Source organism: Panthera leo, chromosome C2 (genome assembly GCF_018350215.1).
Source record: "Panthera leo isolate Ple1 chromosome C2, P.leo_Ple1_pat1.1, whole genome shotgun sequence".
Lineage (NCBI taxonomy): Eukaryota > Metazoa > Chordata > Mammalia > Carnivora > Felidae > Panthera > Panthera leo.
In genome coordinates, this window is record NC_056687.1 from 47,937,181 (window position 1) to 47,960,754 (window position 23,574).

The window sequence follows — 23,574 nt, forward strand, 5'->3', positions numbered from 1 at the left end:
CCCTCCCACCCCCCATCAACCCTCAGTTTGTTCTCAGTTTTTAACAGTCTCTTATGCTTTGGCTCTCTCCCACTCTAACCTCTTTTTTTTTTTTTTTTTTTTTTTTTTCCTTCCCCTCCCCCATGGGTTTCTGTTATAAGGGAAACATTATTCTTAAAGAAAAAAGGAACAATTGCCTTGATATTACTGAAGTTTAGCAGAAATTTTCCAGTGATAGATATTTCGTGATGCCTGTGGTAATCCCATGACACTACTTCTATCCCTCATGACACTTCCCCATATCATGCCTTTTATACTTATTAATGGTCTCTCTCACTAAACTGTAATTCTGTAAGGGCAAGGACCATTTATTTCTAAAATGGCCACCATGGAGTTTTGTTCAATAAGGCTTCTTGAATTAAATTATCTGTTACAGACTGCTTAAAACCAATGCCAATTTATACAGTATATGCTTAAAAATATACCTTTAATGATACAGACAGGGCCTGGCAAATTGTTTCTATAAAAGACCAGGTAGTAAGTATTTTAGGCTTTACAGGCCATACAGTCCCTGTCACAACCACCTCACTCTGCTGTTTTACCTTAAAAGCAGCCAAAAATGATGGCTGAGTGCTGTGTTCCAATAAAATTTTATAGAAACAGGTGGCAGACTGGATGCGGTCCATAGGCTTTGTTTGGCAACCTCTAATACAGATGAATTCTTTCAGTATTCTCCACATACAATATTGCATATAGCTTACATTCTTCTTTTAAAAAGATAAGCCACAAAAGCCCAATATTACAGGAAAAGAAGTGTAACACAGATCTAATTTCAGTTGTTACCACTGCCATCATGCCCAAGTTCAAGCAGTGTAAATTAAAATGACTCTTCACAATGTATATCCCCTCTATTAACCAACTTAGATTTACCTTATATTTTTCTTTGGCTTTCTCTTTTCCAAGAAGTTTAAGAACTTTATCAGCTAACAGCATGCTTTGTTGATTTTGGAACCCTTCTAGTATACACACAGCAGTGACATCTAGAGATGATGGAAAAAACAAAAGTATAAAATTATTGCAAAGATGATTAGCAGCATCAAATGGGCACCATGTACCACCGAAAGCCAAACCAAATTGATGGCCTGATGTAGCTATCAATTTCATTTCCAATAATTTGCTTCTCAACACTTTAGTTTTATATACTCTATAACTCAAACTCGAAACTCAGAAATTCATTCCACTTCTCTGGTTATTCACTTTTCTCACCTGTGAAATCCAAGGAACTATCCTGTATGGTTTGTGATGTTTCTTACCACCCTCACATTCTACATAGTAAATAAATGAAGAATCCAGGAAGATTCCCTTGTGCCCAGCACCTAAAGGCCTTATCAATGTAATGTGGCTTTCTCATGTCTGATTCTTTTTATAGCCCTCACAAGTTATTCCTTGTGTCCAAAGCCATCTTGCCAGGGAGCTCTCAATTAAATCTGCTTCAAAATACCATTTTCATCTGGTTATGCCACAGCTCAAGATAAAGTGGTTTGAAATTTAAAAGATCAGTGGTTCCTGAACCTCTCAACCTTTTAGAGTATTCAAGCATTGGCTGTTCCCACTCTTTCTGAATTCAATTTCTCAGAATTCCAAATCTTTGCTCCTCCAAACAAGTCAATCTGTTCATATGTTCCCCGGATAACCTGGCTAATGCCAAAGTCGATGTCTTTTTCCCATCTCAGTCTACCTATCTAAAATCCACTTAATCAGCTTTCTGCCAATTATTAACTGGTAATAACTTCAAGGGCTGGCTCAAAACTCAGAATTCTCTTTTTCCAAAGCAACAGTCCTTCTACCCATCACCAAAATACACACCACCACAAAACCTCAAATTTTTCTAAAATGTTCTCTAAACCACTTCACTTGGTAATCCAGACTTTTAAAAATAAAATGGATTTTTCCTTTTAAATAATGTTATTTTAAAAAGTAATTAAGGCTAAATCTGATTATTGATGCTTTTAAAGCAGATTTAGCTTGTAGAAATCACTTTGGTTTAGCTCCACATCACCCACAAAAATGTACTTTAAAATAAGCCAGTAGCCTATATTCTAATTGGAGTTTTAGAAGCAGATATGGCCAATTAGAGGCTGCAGAATATTTACTTACAGAACTTACTCAGAATGGCAAATTCACCTGATGCTTTGTACCAAATACATAATTTCCAATTGGGTATAAAATAATGTTTGAAAATACCAAGCACAAAAATACAAATGTTTTCTTTAATGACTCATCTTAAAATTATTTCATGTTTATATAGGACATTAACTGAAAATATGTAGAATCTTAGCAACACTATCACTTACTAAAACCTCTTTTCTGATTTCTTTATCATGGAATTACACTGATGCTCATTAATTGCCAAGTTAAAAATGTATGGTACATAAACTTCAAATCTTAATACTAATTTAGTCCCATAATTGAGAACAGAAACAATACTCAAGTATCAGAAATCTCAATTTAAATTAGAAAACAAATTCTCAGTTGGGGAAGAATCTAACTTTTAAATACAAGTGATTTCTCTACTTCATATAAACTTACCAATGACTACAAAGCCTTATATAATTTTCATATGTAAACACAAAAATACCCTCACCTTCTAAACATTCCTTCTTATTGTCTAGCTTCTCGTGGGCTTTTGCACGTCTAAAGAGAGCTTTCACATATTTGGGATTAAGTTCAACAGCCTTTGTACAATCTTGTGCCACCTCTTTCCATTTTTGCTGTAATTGAAAGTATTAAAAAAAGTCACACTAAAGGAATCGCTGTTCAACAGAAATTACTTTTCGAAACTTAACAGGCTGAGTGTTAAGTCTCACAACACACAAAAATATTCCCAGTACATAAAAAGAATTAAGATCCACAATATATTACAACAGCTCTATAAATACCTGTAAATAAAGAAAAGCAACCTGATTTTCAAAAACAGGCAAAGGACATACTTAGGCCATCTTTCTACCACCAAATCTACAAACCTACCTGCATCTCTGTGCTCCTATCATCTCCTTCCCTCCTGTTAAAACTGAGGAAGCACCCCTCTTCATCAAAGGCCAATCCTCCACTTGTGAGCTGGATCCATACTCTCTCCACTTCAAAGACTTTACTTTGTTAGCTATTTCACCTCTACATCAATCTACATCTCTACTGAATCATTCCCATGAGCATATAAAAAAAAAGAAAACGAAAAAAAACCACTTACTCTAGTTATTTTCCATCTTTTAAAAACCCTCCTTTGAGTCCATAATTCCCTGCAGCTACTACCCCATTTCTTGGTTCCTCTTTATTGCCAAACCTCCAAAGAACTGCTGCTCTAATTGATTTCTACCTACTTCACTGGCTGCTCCTCAATTTCCTTTGCTAAATTCTTCCCCTCCACCTGAGTCCTCAAGGTCTCATCTCTTCTCTCACCCTAGGTGACCACATCTAACATCCTGGCATTATATAAAATAGAAAATTAGAATACTCCCAAAAGAGACATTTCTCAATTCAACTTCTACGTAGCTGTCTCACTCCTTCCCCATTCCACTATTATTTACATTCCTGCTTTTCTTCACCCTTCATATCCAATATAACAGCAACTTGTTGGTCTCAGCTTACTTCATGTTTCACATAGGCTACCTCAGCAACATCCTTACTTGGTGTCCCCGTCTCCACTCTTGCCTCCCTACAATATATTCTTGACAGAACATTTAAAGCAATTTTAGAGGATGTCCCTGCCTTACTTAAAACCCTTAAATATTTGCCATTACACTCAGAATCAAATCCAAACTCCTTACTGCTGTAGACTTTGTCTCATCTGCCCTCTGCTGCCTCTCCAATTGCATCTCTCTATACTCCAGGATCCTTTATAATTCTTTAATCACACCAAACTCTTTCCTGCCTCAGAGCAATTATACACACCGTTTCCTCTATTTGTAACACTGTCTCCTCTACTGTTTTATGCACCAATCCCATCGCCAGTCATTTTTTTATTACTGAATCATGTTAATTATTTAAAGCATTTGTGAAAATGTCATTTAAATAGTTCATTGTTTAGCTATTCTTGAGTTCTATGCATAACGGTTTGCTTTTATAGACCCAGCTTGTACCATAGCAACCTTCCGTATAGGAAGATAGTCAATAATATTTGGTTGAACAAAAAAATGCGGAGACTACAAATGCCCAATAACCACAGAAAAGAATAGTGAACTTCAGCAACATTTCTAAAAGTGCAAATTAAAACAATGAGAGAAAAAATGGCAAATAATATTAAGATTGATAATATAGTCAGCGAGAGTAATGGAAAACAAGCATGCTCATATTGTTGGGAGTAGGTGCTGATGCTATCTCTTTAGATTTCCATTTCTAGAATTTTATCCTCCCGAAAGTATGCAAAAAAATACTTAACGAAAATATTTACTCAAATACTGAATGCAATAGGTAAAACAGGAAACAACCCAAATGTTCATCACTAGATGTTCTCCAGTATACAAACATGTAACAGCTACTACATATACCATTTCAGAAAGAATAAAACAAATCTGCATGTGCTAAGAAAAGCTGCACAAGATACAGTGGCAATTAAAGAATGTCACAAACAATACTGTGTAATAAGTTTGGTCTCCCCGCACGCTACTATTAATATTTATGGAAACAAAAAATTGAAAAAAATAGCCTCAAACTGTTGAGAAGGATGGGGTTACCAGAAACTGTAGTTTCCTGTATTGTCTAATTTTATAGAACCTGATATATATAACTTTAGATTATATTTTTAACCAGCAAAACTCAAATCTGTTCTTAAAAAAGTTATGTAATTAAAAGATATGAAAACAAAAAGCCTGTAATTTCAAAACTTCAAAAAACTTATTAGGTTTGAGTGGTACTAACTGAAACATTATGCAAATAAAGAAAACAAAAAGAACAGGAAAAAAAAAAACCAAAAAACCCTAAGATACATACCAACTGTTCAAAGGCAGCAGCTCTGTTTTGATAAAATGTGGAAAGGTCAGCATTCTTCTCTATAGGGCACAAACTGATCGCCTCAGTATAGCACTGAATAGCTTGTTCATATTTTCCTGCTTTAAAATATTTGTTGCCTTTGTTCTTGGCTGCTTGCGCTCTATCAAGAGAGTTCTGAAATGAGAAGAAAGAACACTTATCAATACTCAGGAATAGATTAAGATCAGAGACTAAACAGTGATAAACTGACAGAAGAAAAATGGGTATGTAGAATAGCTGTTTACAATGTAAGTCACTTCATATAAATATCTTCATGGGATAAAGTCTTAGTAGTAGGATTGCTAAGCCAAAGGTTTATGTATTTTTAATTTCAAAAAAACTGCTGTAGTACTTTATATTTAAAATCCACTTTCCTGCCATTCCTGCCAGCAAGAGTTGTGATAGCTAATTTTTGCCAATCTAATGGGTTATCAGTCAGAAGTGACTACCAGTTAGGATGCATTTGACAATGTCTGGAGAAATTTCTGATTGTCACAACTGCAGGGGGTAGGTTTGGGTAGCTGCTACTGTTACCTAGTGGGTAGACATCAGGGATGCTGTTGACATTCTGCAATGCACAGGACAGCCCCCCAACACAAAGAATTATCAAATCCAAAATGTCAATAGTGCCAAGTTCATTGAAAAACCATGGTATAAAGTAATACTCCAATATTATTTTGATTTACATTTTCCTCTATTAATGAATCTGAAAATCTTCTCATGTTTATTGGCCACGAGGCTTTTTTATTCTGAAAACCACTTATTCATGTGTGTTGCTATTTTTCTATTGGGCTGTTTGTCAATAGTACAGAATAGATACTAGACACACTTTGTCATCTTCATTATAATTGTTATCCCAAATCTGTTGTTTGCTCATCAATAAATTTTCTGTACTCTTGTCTTAGTCTCAGAGTCTTCCTAGAGGACCCAACTTACATACTGTGTACAATAAGAAGAGTTCGTAGGTAGTACCCACTGAGGACAGTTGTGAATACTTCAGTCAACATTTGGGAAGCATTCTGGAGACAATTCCAGTTATCCGGGTTCTAGCTGCTAAGTCCAAGAGCTTTGTGGCATATCTTTACCCAAAACTTATTGTCAGCATCATCCAACTTTATTTTTTAATTTTTTTATGTTTATTTTTAAGAGAGAGAGACAGAGCGCAAGTGGGGGAGGGGCAGAGAGAGAGAGAGAGAGAGAGAGACAGAGAGAGGGAGGGAGGGAGGGAGGGAGGGAGACACAGAATCCGAAGCAGGCTCCAGGTTCTGAGCTGCCAGCACAGAGCCCGACATGGGGTTCGAACCCACAAACCGTAAGATCATGACTTGAACTGAAGTCGACACTCAACCGACTGAGCCACCAGGCACCCCAGCATCATCCAACTTTAACAAATATGTGATTATGAAAGAATACATAATGTCTGCAACAGGTAAGCACTGACAAAACAAAAGCAGAAGTAGTTGCCCTCACAAATAACTTACAGGAGTCGTGAAAGCCAAGTTGCTTATGGACCAGGGCATCTCACTCCTAAACAGAAAAGTGAAACACCAACCTTTTTTTGAACGTGCTCTTTTTCCCCCCTTACTCTTGCTTCATTTTTCTTTGCTGCTTTCCCCCCACTATTTACCTTTTGTTTCCCTTCTCCTTTAATCCAAGTACTACTCTAATTATTTTTTAAAAGTATAGTGTGCAAAGATTTGTCGGAAACTCCATTTATCTAAGTTCAGAATATTAAACAGCTAGTTTAAGCCAGCTAGTGTCAATAAGGAACGTATTTTAAAACTAGGATGTAGGAGACCCAAATAAACCACAAATAAATTAAAAGATGAATATAAAATCTTCCGTTTGTCAAAAGCCTCAATCATCTTCCAAACGCTTTGACAGTGAAAATCTTTAGCACAAAATATCCATCATAGACAATCAGGAATCTCGTATATAGCTATAGACTATAGGAGGGTAACTATCAAGTTATTGCTGGAAAAGTGCATTAGAAGCAGCCCCTACAGTCCTCCCACTCCATTGAGAGGAGAAGTGAGCCTGGACTAGGGCTGTCATCCAGAAGGAGCGAGGATCCCCTACACCCAAGAGGTAAGTGATAGGCATACCTTGGCTGTCTTACAAGAGACCAAACTGCTGAGAACTGCTACCATAGAAAAAAATTTAATACCCTAAGAGAGAGGCACCCAACTCAAATAGAAAAACTAGTATTTGAGAAAACAGGATAAACCAGGCAAACTGAAACTTTAACATCAGAGGAATAAGAGGCTATCACAGTCATTTTAAAAGGAGTCTGCTTTGAAAGAATACTAATTAGACATCTTGAAAATTAAAAAGGATTATTATAATCAACTCAACAGACGGTCTGGGATTGGGGCGCCTGGGTGGCTCAGTCGGTTAAGCATATGACGTTGGCTCAGGTCATGATCTCACATTTCATAGGTTTGAGCCCCACATCGGGCTCTGTGCTGACCGCTTGGACCCTGGAGCCTGCTTCAGATTCTGTGCCTTCCCTTCTCTGTGCCCCACCCCTGCTTGAGATATCTCTCCCTCTCCCTCTCTCTCCCTCCCTGTCTCTCTCTCAAAAATAAACATTAAAAGAAAAACTCAGTTTCTGCTGAGATCATCTTAATAGACAGTCTGGGACTATATATTAGAATGGGCATAACTGAGGAGCAAATTAACAAGTAGAAGATAGAGCCAAGGAAATCTGTCAGAATGCAATGAAAATAGAGGACAGGAAGATGAGACATTTGGAGGAAAACCTAAATGACATGGAATATAAATTCAGATGTTCCAACATCTACCTATCTGGAATTTAGAAGGAAAGGCACAGAATGGTGTGTTGAAGGAAATATTAGAAAAATTCCTGGAAGGGCCCCCGGCTGGCCCAGTCAGCAGAGCATGCAACTCTTGATCAGGGTTGTGAGTTCAAGCCCCACATTGAGTGTGAGCCCTAATTAAAAAAAAAAGAAAAAAAGAAAAGAAAAGAAAAGAAAAATTCCTGGAGCTGAAATAACACACATTTTTAGACACATCATGGTGAAATTTGCCAACAAAAATCCTAAAAGTTTTTAGGTAGAAAAAACAGACTATCCACAAAGGAAAAAGAACCAAAGTGGTATTAGAATATCACCAACGTGGGGTACTAAAAAACAATGAAGTAACAACTTTAAAGTTCTGAAGAAAGATTATCTCCAATTTAGAATCTTATACCTAGCCAAACTAGTTTTTAAGGTTGACTGCAAGAACAGAAATAGAGGTAGTATAACTTCCTTATCACTAAAAATAGACCCAAAAGTAGGGCAAATTATCAATACAAGTAGAAAGGGGAGGATAAAGGAAAAAACAAAACAGGTTACATATGGCACGAATCATTAAACAGGTTAATAACAACATAGGTTAAATGTCAATAGGTTAAATCTCCATATTAAAAAATTTTCAAACTATGCTATCAGGCATAACCTAAAACAAAGTGACAGGTCAAAAAGACTATAAAAGTTAGAGAAGGCAAACACTAAGAAAAATAAGGCAGTATCAGACCAAAAAAGCATTAAAAAGCCTCAGATGGAACACAAAAGGACAGTTTTACTGATAAAAGGTTCAATTTGCCAAGAACACATCATAATCAGGAATCTTTATGGGCCAATAAAACTTCAAAATAAGGAAAGTTACTTTTGATACTAAATATCAAGATAAACATTCTTCCAATTTTTGGCAAAACGTTTACAATGTTTCTAACTCATTTAGGACATGGCAAATACACATCCTTAAACACTAGGGACTGTTTATGTAGAAAATAATGTGGCATATTAAAAGCATGTGAGAAGTATATTTGACTACAGACCTACTGAAGACTGTTTTTAAAAGTTTATTTATTTATTTTGAGAGAGAGAAAGGGGGGAGGGGCAGAGAGAGAGGGAGAGAGAGAATTCCAAGCAGACCCTGCACTATCAGTGCAAAGCCCAATGAGGGACTAGATCCCATGATCCCACCAACTGTGAGATCATGACCTGAGCTGAAATCAAGAGTCAGATGCTCAACCGACTGAGCCACCCAGGTGCCCCAGTATTTTTTTTTTTTAACTTTTTTATTTTTTTAGAGAGAGAGAGAGAGCAAGCGAGAGCATGAGCTGGGGAGAGGGGCAGAGAGAGAGAGGGAGAATCTTACACAGGCGCATGGAGCCTGGTTCGACCCTGGGATCATGACCTGAGCTGAAATCAGAAGTCGGACACTCAACTGACTAAGCCACCCAGGTGCCCTTATTCAGTATTTTTAATAAAGATTTACAGATTAGATAAAAACATCTTCTGGACAGAGTAATGACCTTGTCTCCGCAGAAACAGGTAATGAACTCCTTCCTGTCTACTAGAAGTTTAAGGCCAAATAATATCATACAGAATACAAGAAGAGGCAGTTATAGCAAGGGCTGACAAGTTAAAAGAACAGACATATCTGGAGAGATGAGTACACAAGGCTTTCCTTTCTCTACTTAGAGGATGGATACTTATTTTTATCCAGCAAAGTCTAAATCAACTTAAAACCAACCAAGTGAATCTTTCAATTAGCTATTTTCCTCCATTAGTCGTTTTATATAATAGCTCCTTTTAAAAGTTATTAAAAATTCTTTAACTCCAGGGCACCTGGCTGGCTCAGTTAGTAGAGCATGCGACTCTTGATCTTGGCGTTGTTGAGTTCAAGCCTCATGTTGGGCCTGAAAAGTCTTAAAAAAAAAAAAAAAAAAGTCTTTTAACTCCTAAGGCCAAAATTAGAATCTGATTAACTTCTTTTTATTATACTGTAAAAAAAACAATGGTTTGAATGACACTGTGTGGAAAAGGATCAAATTACATAGGCAAATCACCAAGTGCAAATTTTCTTCAGTTGCTTCCATTTCCACTCCAGAAAGCAAACCAAACCACATTTCTGGAGAGCACAACCTTGGTTAACATCCCTATCACCCCACGCCCACTGTCTGCCTCATTACTTTCTGTCCAACTATTTCCCTTCCTTAATAAAAATACAGACGGAGGGCGTGGGTGGGTTATACGTCTGACTTCAGCTCAGGTCATGATCTCGCAGCTTGAGTTCAAGCCCTGCACAGGGGCTCTGTACTGACAGCTCAGGGCCTGGAGCCTGCTTCAGATTCTTAGTCTCCCTCTCTCTCTCTGCTCCTCCCCCGCTTGTGCTCTCTTTCTCTCTCAAAAATAAACATTAAAATATTTTTTTAATAAAAAAAATAAAAATGCAGAGAAAGAATGGCATTACAGCAAGGACAGTACAGAAAAACTAATCATTTTGGCCCACTGACGAAATGTAGGACAAAAAGCTGGTTAACACAATGCCAGCCTTCCCCTACATCAGGAACTAGACCTTATTTTCACAAGCTTCGAGGCCAAAAGCAGGCAGAAATTAAAATAAATGCACTGGACAAAAAAGTTTGCATTAGAGAACACATGACTAACAATTCCTTATGAGGGATTTTAATTCCATCCTACAAGAATCCTTCACACTGCTTTTCAGTAATCCCCACCTGCCGCCACCAGTCTACATTCTTGAGTTATAATAAGAACTTTCATAATTAAAGATTGGAGTTAGAAGACAAGCTCAAAGACAATTTTGAAAGCATATTTGATAAATGAGATGCAGACATACTGATCTAAAACATAATGGGAACATCCTGAAATGCCAGTTTATTTCATACGGTTTGTTTGCATATCTATAAGTACTCAGGTGGATTAAAAGTCATTTAAAAACCATTTATGTTTAAAAGACATTTAAGGGGCGCCTGGGTGGCTCAGTCGGTTAAGCGGCCGACTTCGGCTCAGGTCATGATCTCGCGGTCCGTGAGTTCGAGCCCCGCGTCGGGCTCTGTGCTGACAGCTCAGAGCCTGGAGCCTGTTTCGGATTCTGTGTCTCCCTCTCTCTGACCCTCCCCCGTTCATGCTCTGTCTCTCTCTGTCTCAAAAATAAATAAATGTTAAAAAAAAAAAAAAAAAAAAGACATTTAAAAGCCATTTATGTTACTGGAAATCACTTTTGGTTTGGGTAGTCGTTTTCAGGTTCTGAACATTCCATAATATTTTACACTGAAGTTATGTGAAAATGCAGCTCTCTCTGCATTTATTACAACAAATTATTTTCTAATTGCTCTGAAAATTCTTTTTAACAAGTAAATTGTATCATTCCTTGCTCAAAATCTTCCAGTAACTTCCCACCACCAAGACCTACACACAAGACTCCAAACTTTCGTTACTCCACTTCAGCCACATACTCAATTTTCATACATGAGTGTGAATTCAAACTTCATCAATACTGGTTAGAATACAGAAGAACTATGAAAAAGATGTTGACATCTGCCTAGTATGTCACATAAAGTATGATTTAAAATGGTCTACTAGAAAACTTAGGTTTTTTCCCCCATGCATGATTTGGGTAAGTTCCATCTCTTTCATAATGAATAACTGTTCAGCAGAGTTAACTCCATGATTCCATGTGATTCTGCTAAATGAATTCAATAAATATTTGAAGCCAAATCTCACAAGGAATCCTGAAGTTAATGCATTAAGCAAAAAGGGCACCTGGGTGGCTCAGTCCCTTAAGCACTGGACTTGGCTCAGGTCACAATCTTGTGGTTCTTCGAGCCCCACATCGGGCTCTCTGCTGTCAGCACAGAGCCTGCTTCAGATCCTCTGTCTCCCTCTCTCTGCCCCTCCCCTGCTCACTGTGTCTCTCTGAAAAATAAATAAACATTTAAAAAAATCAACTGTCAAAATTACTTTTGACAAATCTTTAGCAGAGCACCACACTGGAGATGCATGGTAGGTGCTATTACTATCCTCATTTTACATAAAGAGCAACTGAAGGCCAGACAGTCAGAGTAACTTGCTCAAGGCAGGATTCAAACTCTAGCAATTCCACTCCAGGTTGCCTAAACTTTACTTCTGTACTGCATGGATTGTCATCCACATTTTATGAAGATTATTATTACAATCACATCCAGATTCACACTCTGGAACTGAAACAAAACAGATTCAGATATCCTATCTTGCTAACTACTAACTTTAGGGCAAAAGGTCTTTAAATGAAAAGACAAAGAGAGTCATCAGCACAATCAGATCTTTTTCTTTCTTTATGCCAAGGAAATATAACTGAATTCATTTTAATAAAAAGCACATTTGATGTGACTCCACAATCAACAGGATAGTCTTTACCCTGAAGGAACACTAGAGGCAGGTCAAGAAACAAGTAGACTGGCAGCTTCTCTAAAGAATCACCACTGATTAAAAAACCGGAAACCCCAATTCACATCGGGAAAATGTGATTAGGTAATTAGTAAACTGTGTAACTAATAACTAGAAAATTATTAGAACCAAAGTAGCAACTACATATAAATATACACACATATATCCAAAAGTATTTGGGTAAGACACAAGAATTAAAAACAAGTAACTCAGGTAATAAATCTAAAAGGAAACAATGAAAAACACAGTAAATATGTAGGTCTCCTCTCCATAAGCACTGTGCTAGAACTTGTCAAACAAGAGGCAAAACCTACAAATCTACCCTGTACCTTTTGCAGAGGCTAATCTACTCTGGAAAAAACAAGTAACATTTAAAGACCAAAGGAACAGATATTAAGGTATAATGCCAGTAAATTTAGTAGAATACAAAGTTGAAAAAAAAGTAATGGAGATTTGATAGTCAGTGAAGGTTACTTACAGGAATGTGCTCTGGAACAAAAATGACTAATAAAGAACAGCCAGGAAAATACTCCAAGGAGGAAAAACCACACACACACACACACACACACACACACGCACACACACACACAATTCAGACCAGAAAGGGTCCTTTAAAACAAGTCCTGCAATGGTAACATTGACTACATTATAGAAAGCTTTCAATGATAGACATTTGGCAATAAGGAGTCACTGTAAATGCTCAGCAAATATTTACAAAATATTATTCTGATAATCACGTATAGTTACTGTGAAAGGAAATGAACTGGAATCAGGTAATCTATGTGTAAGAAAATAAAATGGGTATCACCCTAATACACATTTACATATATCAAAATATAGACAAAGTGGTTTAACACTGTTTCTTTTCAATGGCTTCATTCTCTTAAATTTACCAAATTCCAAAAGCATATTTAAAAATTCGAATCCCAGCTTAACAGAAGTAGCAATCAACTGTGGAAAACTTATAGCATGAGAAAGTCTTTTAAAAATACTTTTATCAACCAAATATTACTTTTATATGAATAAAACCTATTATATGAATAATACCTGAGATAATAAGTCCTTTCCCGTATTGTATCCCAATATTTCAAAAATCTACAACCAACCCCACCCACTGAATCATAATACAGAACACTCTTTACCTAAGAATTCATTTGTAAGAATGCAGCTTCTGCAGGATTATGGTTGTAGTTCATACAAAATCAAGTGATTTATAAAAAGAATGTCTAAGTAAGGTTTAAGACTGTTATACCAAGTTCTAGGTTGATTGGTGGAATAAAAATGAAAAGCTGAATTCTGAAAAAATATTCAACTTGTGGAGATGTGGACACACACACACACACACACACACACGTCAAAGAATGAAGCTTCATTGGTACACTGACTCAACACCTGCTTTGTACAAGGCATTTATTAGGTTCTGAGAATAGTGAGATAGAGCCAGTCCCAGCCTTCACATAGTCAAGAGTATAGTAGGAAAGATATAAATAAGCAACTCTAGTACCATGTGGTAAGTGCTATGGAAGGGAAAAGTTCAGTGTTATGTAATCACATAACCTATGCCCAGGTAAAGGGTTCAGAAAAGGTTAAATGATCTACATGTTGTGACTTGAAGGATGAGAAGGTAGAGTATTGGGCAGTGTTCACAGAATATCCAAAGCCAAGAAATAAGAGGAAATGTCAAGAGATAAAGTTGAAGAGGTAAACAGGATCAAGATCATGGAGGATCTTAAATGACGATGAGTTTGAACTTTATCTGTTGGGCAATGAACAGAACACCACTTAATGATTTTAAGCACATAACTGTCAGGATTTTATTCTGGTAGTGACAAATGGATTCAAGGAAGACAATGAGAGTAGCAGTTATTCAGTTGAGAAATAATGGCCGTGTGATTGTAGCAGTCAGGCTTAAAACTCTTCTGGATGTTTTTCTGGATTAGATGTGGAGAATATGCCAATAGTTAAAAGTTAAGGATGATATCCAAGTCTCTGGCTTAGGAAAGTAGTCTGATGAGGCACATTAGTTGGTATTCTCAAGAAAAACAGGAAGGAGTCTGGATGTGAAATACCTGTAAGGTAATGAAGTGAGAATTCCCCCTTAAATTTGGGCCTCTTGAGAGGTGTAGGCTATACACAAGAAATTAGGAAGCTATCAGTATACGTGATAAGTTCCTGCACAGCAAGCAAGTATCCAGTGAAGGTGTGGAAAGTAAGAGAATGCTTATGATAGAACCATGAAGGTCACCAAAAGGAAGAGGTAGAGAAAAGAGCCTGGAAAGGAGACCAAGAACAATCAGCAAGGGAGGTATCAGGAATTTTTTAAAAGGCAAAGGAATTCAGAATACAAGATGTCAGAAGCCACAGGAAAAGTTATGAAATTAAGAGAAGACAATGTAAAATACTGCCAAGGATCAAGTTAAGATAAAGACTGAAAGGTGTTCACTGTACTTGTTACATAGAAATGTCACTGGTGACCCTGATTTTTTTTTTTTTAATTTTTTTTTTTTTCAACGTTTTTTATTTATTTTTGGGACAGAGAGAGACAGAGCATGAACGGGGGAGGGGCAGAGAGAGAGGGAGACACAGAATCGGAAACAGGCTCCAGGCTCCGAGCCATCAGCCCAGAGCCTGACGCGGGGCTCGAACTCACGGGCCGCGAGATCGTGACCTGGCTGAAGTCGGACGCTTAACCGACTGCGCCACCCAGGCGCCCCACCCTGATTTTTCTTTAAAGTTTATTTATTTTGAGAGTGAACAAGTGGGGGAGGAGCAGAGAGAGGGAGAGAGAGAATCCCAAGCAGACTCCATGCTGTCAGCACAGAGCCTGATGTGGGGCTTGATCCCATAAACCATGAGATGACGACCTGAGCCAATACTAAGAGTCAGATGCTTAACTGAGCCACCCAGGTGACCCAGTGACCCTGATTTTTAAAAAAAAAATGACTAGAAACAGATCATTTGAGGGGAGAGAATTACTTCATTTCAAAGATGACTGAAAACACCAGGTCACTCAGTCTTTGCTCTCCTAATTAAAATGCTTAAGTACATTTCTCCTTTCCCATTCTAGAGGGCTGACTTAGATTAGTGGTTTCTAACCATTTCATGTGGGATAACTACTGTGCAACATTAAAAAAGCTTGAACACCAGAATAACTGTATTTTTTTTATCAGATTAAAAAACAACAGGATAGAACGCTACTATAGCCAATCAAAGTTTTAAATAAATGCACCTTTCAAAAAATCCTGTTTGAAAAAAAGAAATACCTAAGACATCTGTGCAGCCAGAATACCATACTTGGTATATATGTGGGTGTGGTAGTCCCTTGTGATACCTCAGACACTCAGAGATTGAGAAGCCATATGGATAAGATGATCTTCAAAGAATCTTTCCAACTTTGGAAATCTGTAATTCTTCAAGTCTTTTTAAAAACATTACTGAAGCAAAATAGCACCTTGTGGTAGGTTTTCCAGTGCCCCCAAATGGAACATGATTTAATACTTGAAGTATTTCAATGTCAGATGCTATCAACTGTAATTAGATGCCTTTCTTTAGTGAAATCCTAAAATCCCCATTAATTAAACAGAAATATGAATTTCTGCTTTTACTTTCCGGTGTTTATTCCAGAAAAAAAGATAACTGGATACAGTCTACATTGTACACAAAAATCTCAAGCCAGCCAGTTTTATTAGTTCATTTTACATTAAGGCAAACATAGGCCAACAGACAAAAAGCAATGATTTTCTGTTTTATTCACTGAACCTTGAACAGACAGTATTTGTCCATTCCTTCATTCCCTTAAAAATTATAGCTATTGCTCAGGTGGAGAAAGAACAGAGCATCAGGATTCTGCCAGTTTTTCCTCAGTTGAAACAAATGACTTCCTTATTTACAAAACCCACTAAGGTTGCCAACTGAAAGGTGCTATTCAAATATAAAGCAATTTCTCCAACCACAGATAATAAATAAATTATAACTAGTGGTCAGTTATATTTAGATAAATCTAATAATAATTCTAAGGACCAGACTATAAAAAAGACAAAAAATAGTCTTCCAGTATTTATTGGTCCATCAGTAAAAACACAAATTTCCTTTACAAAAATGGAAAAGACATTCCTACTGTTGCTTTAGTGAAGAATCATTTAGTAATTCAAAGCAAGAATATAAGCCCACAAATTCCACAAGGTGAACAACCATATGTGTGTTTTGCTCAGTTTTATTTAAGGTCAAAAATAATAAATCATTTTAGAGCAGTTCAAGTTACACAAAGAAGTCAATCTTAAAATCTAATTTTTAGCAGCAGTGAATTAATAAAAAATTATTCTGATAAAATGACAAAACACTCCAAAAATTTAAAAATCATCACCCTGTTATCCCAGGCAATGCTGAAAAACTAAAAATGGACTCAAGAAAATCTAAAATCTGTAAGACAATTTGCTAAATTCTATACCAATGGTGTACTAAATTCAAACACCAAATGAGTGAGACAGGGAAGTTTTTGAAACTACAAAAAAATGTCAAAAAGTTTCATGTGTAAGAATTATTTTTTTTTAGTGATTATAGAACTAAAAGCTTTTATATATTTCTCATTCATTCATTATTCTTCCGTGATTAAAGTTAAACTAACAAATGAAATAAAAATGACCAGAGAATTTCAGATTTGTCATTAGCATTCAGAATCACCAATTTTCAGGGCTGGAAAAAATGAGACTGAAAGAGAGTATTTTAATTCTCTTATTGTATGGGATGACACTAAGATCGGAGTGATCAAATGACTTTCCCAAGGTAACTATGCTGGAGAGCCCACCATAAAGTGCACATTTCCTAGTTCTCCAGTCCATAGGTTCTTCCAGCTTACTACACTGCATTTTTCTACATAAAAAAAAAAAAAAAAAAAAAAAAAAAAAAAAAAAAAAAAGCTGGGGTGAGGGGGCAATGTTTTACTCTGCCATTGCAAAGACTGTCTCTGGCTCTCTTCATGGCCTAGCACAATGTCTGACATATATTAGGCATGAAGTTATGGTAGTTCACTCCCACATAAAACTTCCTTTAAAGCTTATTTGACTACTTAGCAAAACCATGTCTTTAACCTGAATAATGTAAGGTGGAAATGACTTGCAAATGTATTTAACTGGGAGTTTTTTGATCAAAGGTTTCAATGTACTCTGAGTTACTCTGGAATTACCACTGTACAATCCGAGAGGCAGATAAAATCCTCCACCCCACCCTATCCCAGTATTGTTAAATGTAGCCAGGTCAATTGCCCACAGCTGTCAGATACCAAAAGGATTTAACAGTCTGTTCAACAAAACCATACAAAGTAGTTCAGCAGATACTCTGATGCATAGCCTGACATCAAAGAACCTTTATCACGCAGGCCAGGCTTGGTCTGGTAATTTTTCAGGTAAAATTTAAAAACGAATTTAAGATGCTTCTACCCAGAAAGTTTAAAAACTCATTCCCATAGATAAAAAAGCAAATGCTACTCAACACCATTTCGCTTTGCCAACCAACAGTCACTGTATTTACCCATCCCATACCCTGAGACTTCAAATAACGGGGTGGCTCATTATTAAAGGTTATTATCTATCAAATTCTAGGCCTTGGAAATCACAATTCCTATCAACCACAATGTACTAATCGTTCATGGAATTTGGCTTCCCTCACTAGTTAAACACAATCATCACATTTGCAAATATCCCCCGTACCCAAAACACCAGAGATAAATGCTGTGTCACTCAGAAAAACACAAAAAACAAAAAACCCCACATATGTATTTTTCTGAAACTAAAAGGGAACTGTCAAAGAAGGCCGCTAACCTGTGCCCTCGGGCTATTCCAATCCCTACAAAAGCATCCAGAAATGTGCGTCCCTAAACTCATGTGCTTCCAGGCAGCTTTCGTCTGACGGGAAGCCCCCTGACCTGCACAATTCGTCAAGAAAAGGCTGCACCCGCTGGGTTCCACCTCCACGGCCCAGGGCTACTTCTCACCATTTCCAGGTGAGCACCGGAGCCGTCGGGATGTCCGCTGCCCGGGGCCGGACTGGCCCTACCCTCCGGGGTCTTCCGCTCGCTGTTGCGCTTTAAACCGCCGGCGTCTCCTCGGCCCCCAGCCTCCCGGCGCCGCCGCTGCCTGCTCCACAGGTACATGGCACCTGCACCTAGCAGCAGGGGAGCCCCGACTGCCAGCGCCAGCTGCCATCGCGGCAGGCCCCCAGTGCCGGGGCCTGCAGTCGCACCGCCGCCGCCCACCCCACTCCCGGAGCTGGGCGCAGCCGCTGCGACCACCGCCGCCTCCACAGGCTTAGAGGCGGCCATGACTGAGTGTCCTCCGCCACCGCCTCACTGCTCGTCGCGGGTGCCTCAGTCACCAGGTAGCGTGCGAAGGAAGACCAGAAGGAGGGAAGGGAGGCAATGAGCGAGCGAGCACGCTGGGAAGCAAGAGCGGACGACAGAAAAGGGCCAGAGGTCACCGGAAGCCCAGGGCATGCCGGGCCAGACCCTACCGTCCTTCTCCTCCCGTCTTAACCGTAGGCGGGAACGGAAATAGGGGAGAATTACTTCCGGGTTAGGGGGAACAGGGCGTCGTAAGTGGCTCCTTCTCTTTCTTTAAGCCCCCTCACTGTTTGTGACACTAGCTTCTGGAGTCTTCGGCCTCCAGTGGTAGCCAGTGTCGTCCTCTCCGTCTTCAGAGGGTCCTCTTATCTTGAGAAGCGGAGGAGGGGCGCATATAAGTCGGATCTACATTGCGCAGGCGGTCAGTGGAGGATTTGCAGCAGCCCTACGAATGGGCGGGAGTGGCTGAAGAGTTGTGAATGTTATTGGCTGGCAGGAGCGGTGGGCGGGGCGTAGCCCAAATAGCCCAATTTATTGGTAGAATTTGGGCCTCGTTTTCCCGTTTCAGCCACGTAGGCGCTTCTTAGATTCTCAGGTCCTGTAGCTTGGTTTTCTGTCTTCATGTCTGTGAAGCCAGTGGATTAGAAGGACTTGTAAAGGTGTGTTAAAGAAGAGCTCAAAGCCATAGGTAGCCTGTTGTGTCACTGATTCTTTTATGTCTACTATGGCCAGATTTTAGTTTGGAGGCATTTAGATTGGGGGCAGATAGCAGAAATCAGACTTGGGGGAAACGGGTAAATCTAAATTTGCTTCGGCCAAAACGGTTTGAGTCCCTATGGTTCACCGTCTGCACCAGTACGAAAGCGATGATGATGTACGGGAACTGAGTGGGTAGAAATGCGAAGACCCAGAGTTCCCACCTACTAGCGGCTTTCCAGTACATATTTGTGCCTTTTGCTGGATTTCTCCTGACACACCAGCCCACATCGCGATCCCTGGAGCACCCGCGCCCTCTGCAGTGCTTTGATCCGCCCGCTGCCTTGGGTGTTTTGCACTAGCTGTCTCAGATTTCTTGCTTCATTCCTAAACCGAAATGTCAATCCATAGCTTTCATATATCGAATAGCTTTGTCAAGTCCTTTCCCCGTGCTCTGGACCAGACATCTTAAAATACAAGAATTTCCCTTGCAAGGAATTTTTCGGAATTCATAGTATTTTCAATTGGAAAAGGCAGGTATTACTAGAGAACCAATTCAGAGCTATGACTCCCTATTTCAAATACACTGGTCTGCAAACCCTTATATTAAAAATTTACAAATGATCATTTTGCTTTGGGGCACAACAGAATTTTCAATATCACAGTAGAGCTACATAAAGATTGAAATACAATGTATTTCAATCCAAAATATCCAAAATAGACGGATTAAATTAGAATGGGCTGATTTGAATGTTTCAGGATCATTGCTTTTCTCCCGCTTCATGTAGATTCCAGTTAGTAAATTGCTTTCAGGTAAAGGGATTCCTTAGTAACAGACTAAAAGATGAGCTAAAAATAATAGCAATTGGGGCGCCTGGGTGGCTCAGTCAGTTGGGTATCCGACTTCGGCTTAGGTCATGATCTCACAGTCCCTGAGTTGGAGCCCCGCGTGGGGCTCTGTGCTGACAGCTCAGAGCCTGGAGCCTGCTTTGAATTCTGTGTCTCCCTCTCTCTCTGACCCTCCCCATTCATGCTCTGTCTCTGTCACAAAATAAATAAACGTTAAAAAAAAATTTAAAAATAATAGCAATAGAATTGAGTTGATCAAATAGTGGTTGGGGTAGGTAGTCCTCTTCCTTCTTGATTCCCAAACCTCAAAGGAAAGTCTTCTGACCCTTAATGTAATTTCACCCTTGCCTCTTCAGAATAGAATTAGGATTTTTCTTTCTTGAAATTTCCATTTTTCAGCAGCCTCGGGGGATTGTAGAATGCTAGTAATTACTACTGGCAGGAACTAAGTCATTTGAAGGTTTTTATTTTTAGCTGTTACTTATTTATCAGAATAGGTAACATTGTTATGGTTGCAATACAAGTTATAAAAGTTTTACTGTGAAAAATCTCCCTGTCCCCAGCCACCCAGGTCCCCTTTCCAAAGACATCAGTGTTAGAGTTTCTTGAAACACTTTAATATTTATCTAAAGGGCTGCTTTTGTTGGTTTGATTTTTAAGGTTGTCATCAGTAAATGAATTTGTTCTTGTTTCTTTTGTGATTTGGTAAACATAACATTTTCATTCCCTAGCCTATTCATCTTTTTTCCCATTTTCTCTATCATTTCCTAATTGATTATAATATAGAACTGCATGTCACTAGTTCTATGACCTTATTGACCTGATGCATAAATTTCTAAGCTGTGAAATAGTGAAAACACACCTCTCACCCCTTTATATGAAAGATTTAACTAGATAATATATAAGGTCTTCTTCACATCTTGTTTGTTGCAAAATAGACATTCACTGCTTAATTTTCTATTTCTAAAATTTGAAAGGAGAGAAGTAAAATTGTTTCTAAGAAAACTGAAGTTTTGTGTATGTGAACACAGACATTTTCTTTCTCTTGCTAGATTCATGGAACTCAATAGAAGATTTCTTTATCTCTTCTCTGGTCTGTATCTTAGGAGTCAGTTGAATGAGGTAGAACATCTAATGGACTGGAATGCAAAAGATCTGAGTTTTGTTTTGTTTTAGGTAGGCTCTATACCCAACATGGGGCTTGAACCCATGATTGTGACATCAAGAGTTGCATCCTCTACTGCCTGAGCCAGCCAGGTGTCGCAAGACCCGAGTTCTCATTCTAGATTTTAATACTACTGAGCTGTGTGTGTGTGTGTGTGTGTGTGTGTGAGAGAGAGAGAGAGAGAGAGAGAGAGAGAGAGAGAGAGAGAGAGAGACTGTGAGCACCAATGTGACCAGTGGATTCGATGATTTCTTTTTTTAAAATGTTTATTATTTTTGAGAGAGAAAGCATGAGTGGGGGAGGGGCAGAGAGAGAGGAAGAGAGAGAATCCTAAGCCGGTTCCACACTCAGCCCGTGGGGACCCCTATCTGGGGCTCTAAGCAGCTGGATCTCAAGACAGTGAGAGCACAACCTGAGCCATTATCAAGAGTCGGTCCCTTAACTGACTGAGCCACGCAGGTGCCCCAGATTAGATCATTTCTAAGGCTCCTCATAGCTTTAAAATTGTATAATTCTATGCCCTTAATTGTCATTGCTACCTGAAAGACTTTATTATTTGTAGAATTGGTAGATAGCTGCTTGATTGGTGTTCAAGCCTTCCAGTGAGTCCACAGACCCTCTTTTCTCTATTTTATCTTTTCTGAATGCTGTATTAGGTTCCCAGCTTCCAGAACCTCTCTTCTATGTGTTACTCTGCACCTAGAGACTAGATTACTCTTCCCAAAGCATAACTCCAATTTCATTCTTGAGCTCAGAAACTTTTAGACCTTCTCTACTTCCTATAAGGAAATGCCTGCCCACCCCCACCTCCTTCCATACACTTCATCTATTTTATAGATGAAGCTCATCTATGAGTGAAGCTCACTCATAGCACTTGGCAGTATTTGAAATTATTTATGTGACCCCTCAAAGGACATAAACTCTACAAAAAGTTTGTTCATCTTGTACTCCAGAGCCCAGAAGATAGTGTAAGGGTTAATTTTATCTGGTCAACTAGTCCACACGGTGCCCAGATATTTGGCCATATATTATTCTGGGTGTGTCTGTGAGGCTGTTTTTGGATGAGATTAACATTTAGGTAAAGCAGATTGCTCTTCCTAATGTGAGTGGCCCTAATCAGTTGAAGGCTTGAAAGGAATAAAAAAGCTAATCTTCCCTCAGTAAGAGGGAGGTTCCACTGCTTGACTGCCTGTAGCTGGGACATTGTTTTTTTTCTTTTTCTTTTTTTTTTTTTTTTCCTGCCTTTGGAATTAACTGAAGCATTGGCTCTTGGGTCTTGAATTTGCCAGCTTTCAGACTGCAATTTGTACCATCAGCTTTCTTGGGTGTCTCTCAACTACAGATCTTGAGACTTCTCAGCTTCCATAATTGCATGAGTCCCTTCCTTATAACAAATATCTTTATAAACATATATATCCAATAGATTGTTTCTCTGGAGCATGCTAAGTGATACAAATTTTGGTACTAGGAGTGGAGTGCTGCTGTGAGAAATATCTAAAAATGTGGATGTGGCTTTGGAGTTGTGATGGGTGGAGGCTGAGAGTTTTCAGTTATGTGCTAGAAAAAGCCAAGATTTCTGTGAAGGAACTATTGGTAGACAAAGACATTTAAGGCAATTCTGTTGAGGGCTCAGAAAGAAAAAAGTGAGAGATGGAGACCAAGCATCCATTTTCTTACTGAAATACATAAATAATCATGAACAGAATGTTGGTAGAAATATAGATGTTAAAGGCTCTTTCAGTGAGGTCTCAGAGTAAATGAGGAACAGGTTACTAGAAACTGGAGGAAAATGATCTTTGTTATAAAGTGCCAAAGAACTTGGCTGAATTGTGTCCTAGTGTTTTGTAGAAGGTAGGACTTATGAGTGATAAAATTGGATATGGAAGCTGTGGTCTGGGTCCTTCCTATTGCTTTCAGTAAAATGGAAGAGGAGAGAGATGTACCAAAGAAGAAACTGTTAAGTAAAAAGGAACTAAAAACTGGAGGTTGGAAAATTCTTAGCCTATCCATATTGCAAAATGAGAAAGCTTGTTCTCAAAGAAACACTAATGGTATGGCTGAACAACTGTTTGATAGATCTTGAGTACAACTCATGAGCTTCATCAGCCATCTCAGCAGAGCCAGGAGTAATACCAGAAGAAACACTGCCAGCTGGGACTAAAGAGGACCAAAATGAAGGGGGAACAGCAGAATGAAGGAAGGCTATTGGACTTTTGTGATATATGAGACCATATGGGACCATAGAGCTACTCTGCTATAAGCATGCCTTATCTTTCAAAAGGAAC

At 38.6% G+C, this 23,574-nt stretch overlaps 2 protein-coding genes across 5 annotated transcripts in view; one reads left to right on the forward strand and one right to left on the reverse strand.

The window, feature by feature from the left end:
* The window catches only part of TOMM70 (translocase of outer mitochondrial membrane 70), a 34,572-nt gene extending 15,704 nt beyond the window's left edge, over nucleotides 1-18,868 (reverse strand). The window contains exons 1-4 of the mRNA XM_042955313.1: nucleotides 18,235-18,868; nucleotides 4,966-5,139; nucleotides 2,624-2,750; nucleotides 910-1,019 (exon numbers count right to left, since the gene is read on the reverse strand). Of these exons, the coding sequence (XP_042811247.1) occupies nucleotides 910-1,019; nucleotides 2,624-2,750; nucleotides 4,966-5,139; nucleotides 18,235-18,561 (738 nt within the window). The 5' untranslated portion in view covers nucleotides 18,562-18,868. The remainder of the gene's footprint in view (nucleotides 1-909; nucleotides 1,020-2,623; nucleotides 2,751-4,965; nucleotides 5,140-18,234) is intronic.
* Nucleotides 18,800-23,574, forward strand: part of LNP1 (leukemia NUP98 fusion partner 1) — a 38,860-nt gene continuing 34,085 nt past the window's right edge. The window contains exon 1 of one of the 4 annotated variants that reach the window (XM_042955315.1): nucleotides 18,800-18,830. The gene's annotated coding sequence lies outside the window, so the exon portion shown is untranslated. Of the gene's footprint in view, nucleotides 18,831-18,931; nucleotides 19,001-19,143; nucleotides 19,268-23,574 lie in introns of those variants that run through there. The other 3 variants (XM_042955317.1, XM_042955314.1, XM_042955316.1) reach the window with 3 other exon arrangements.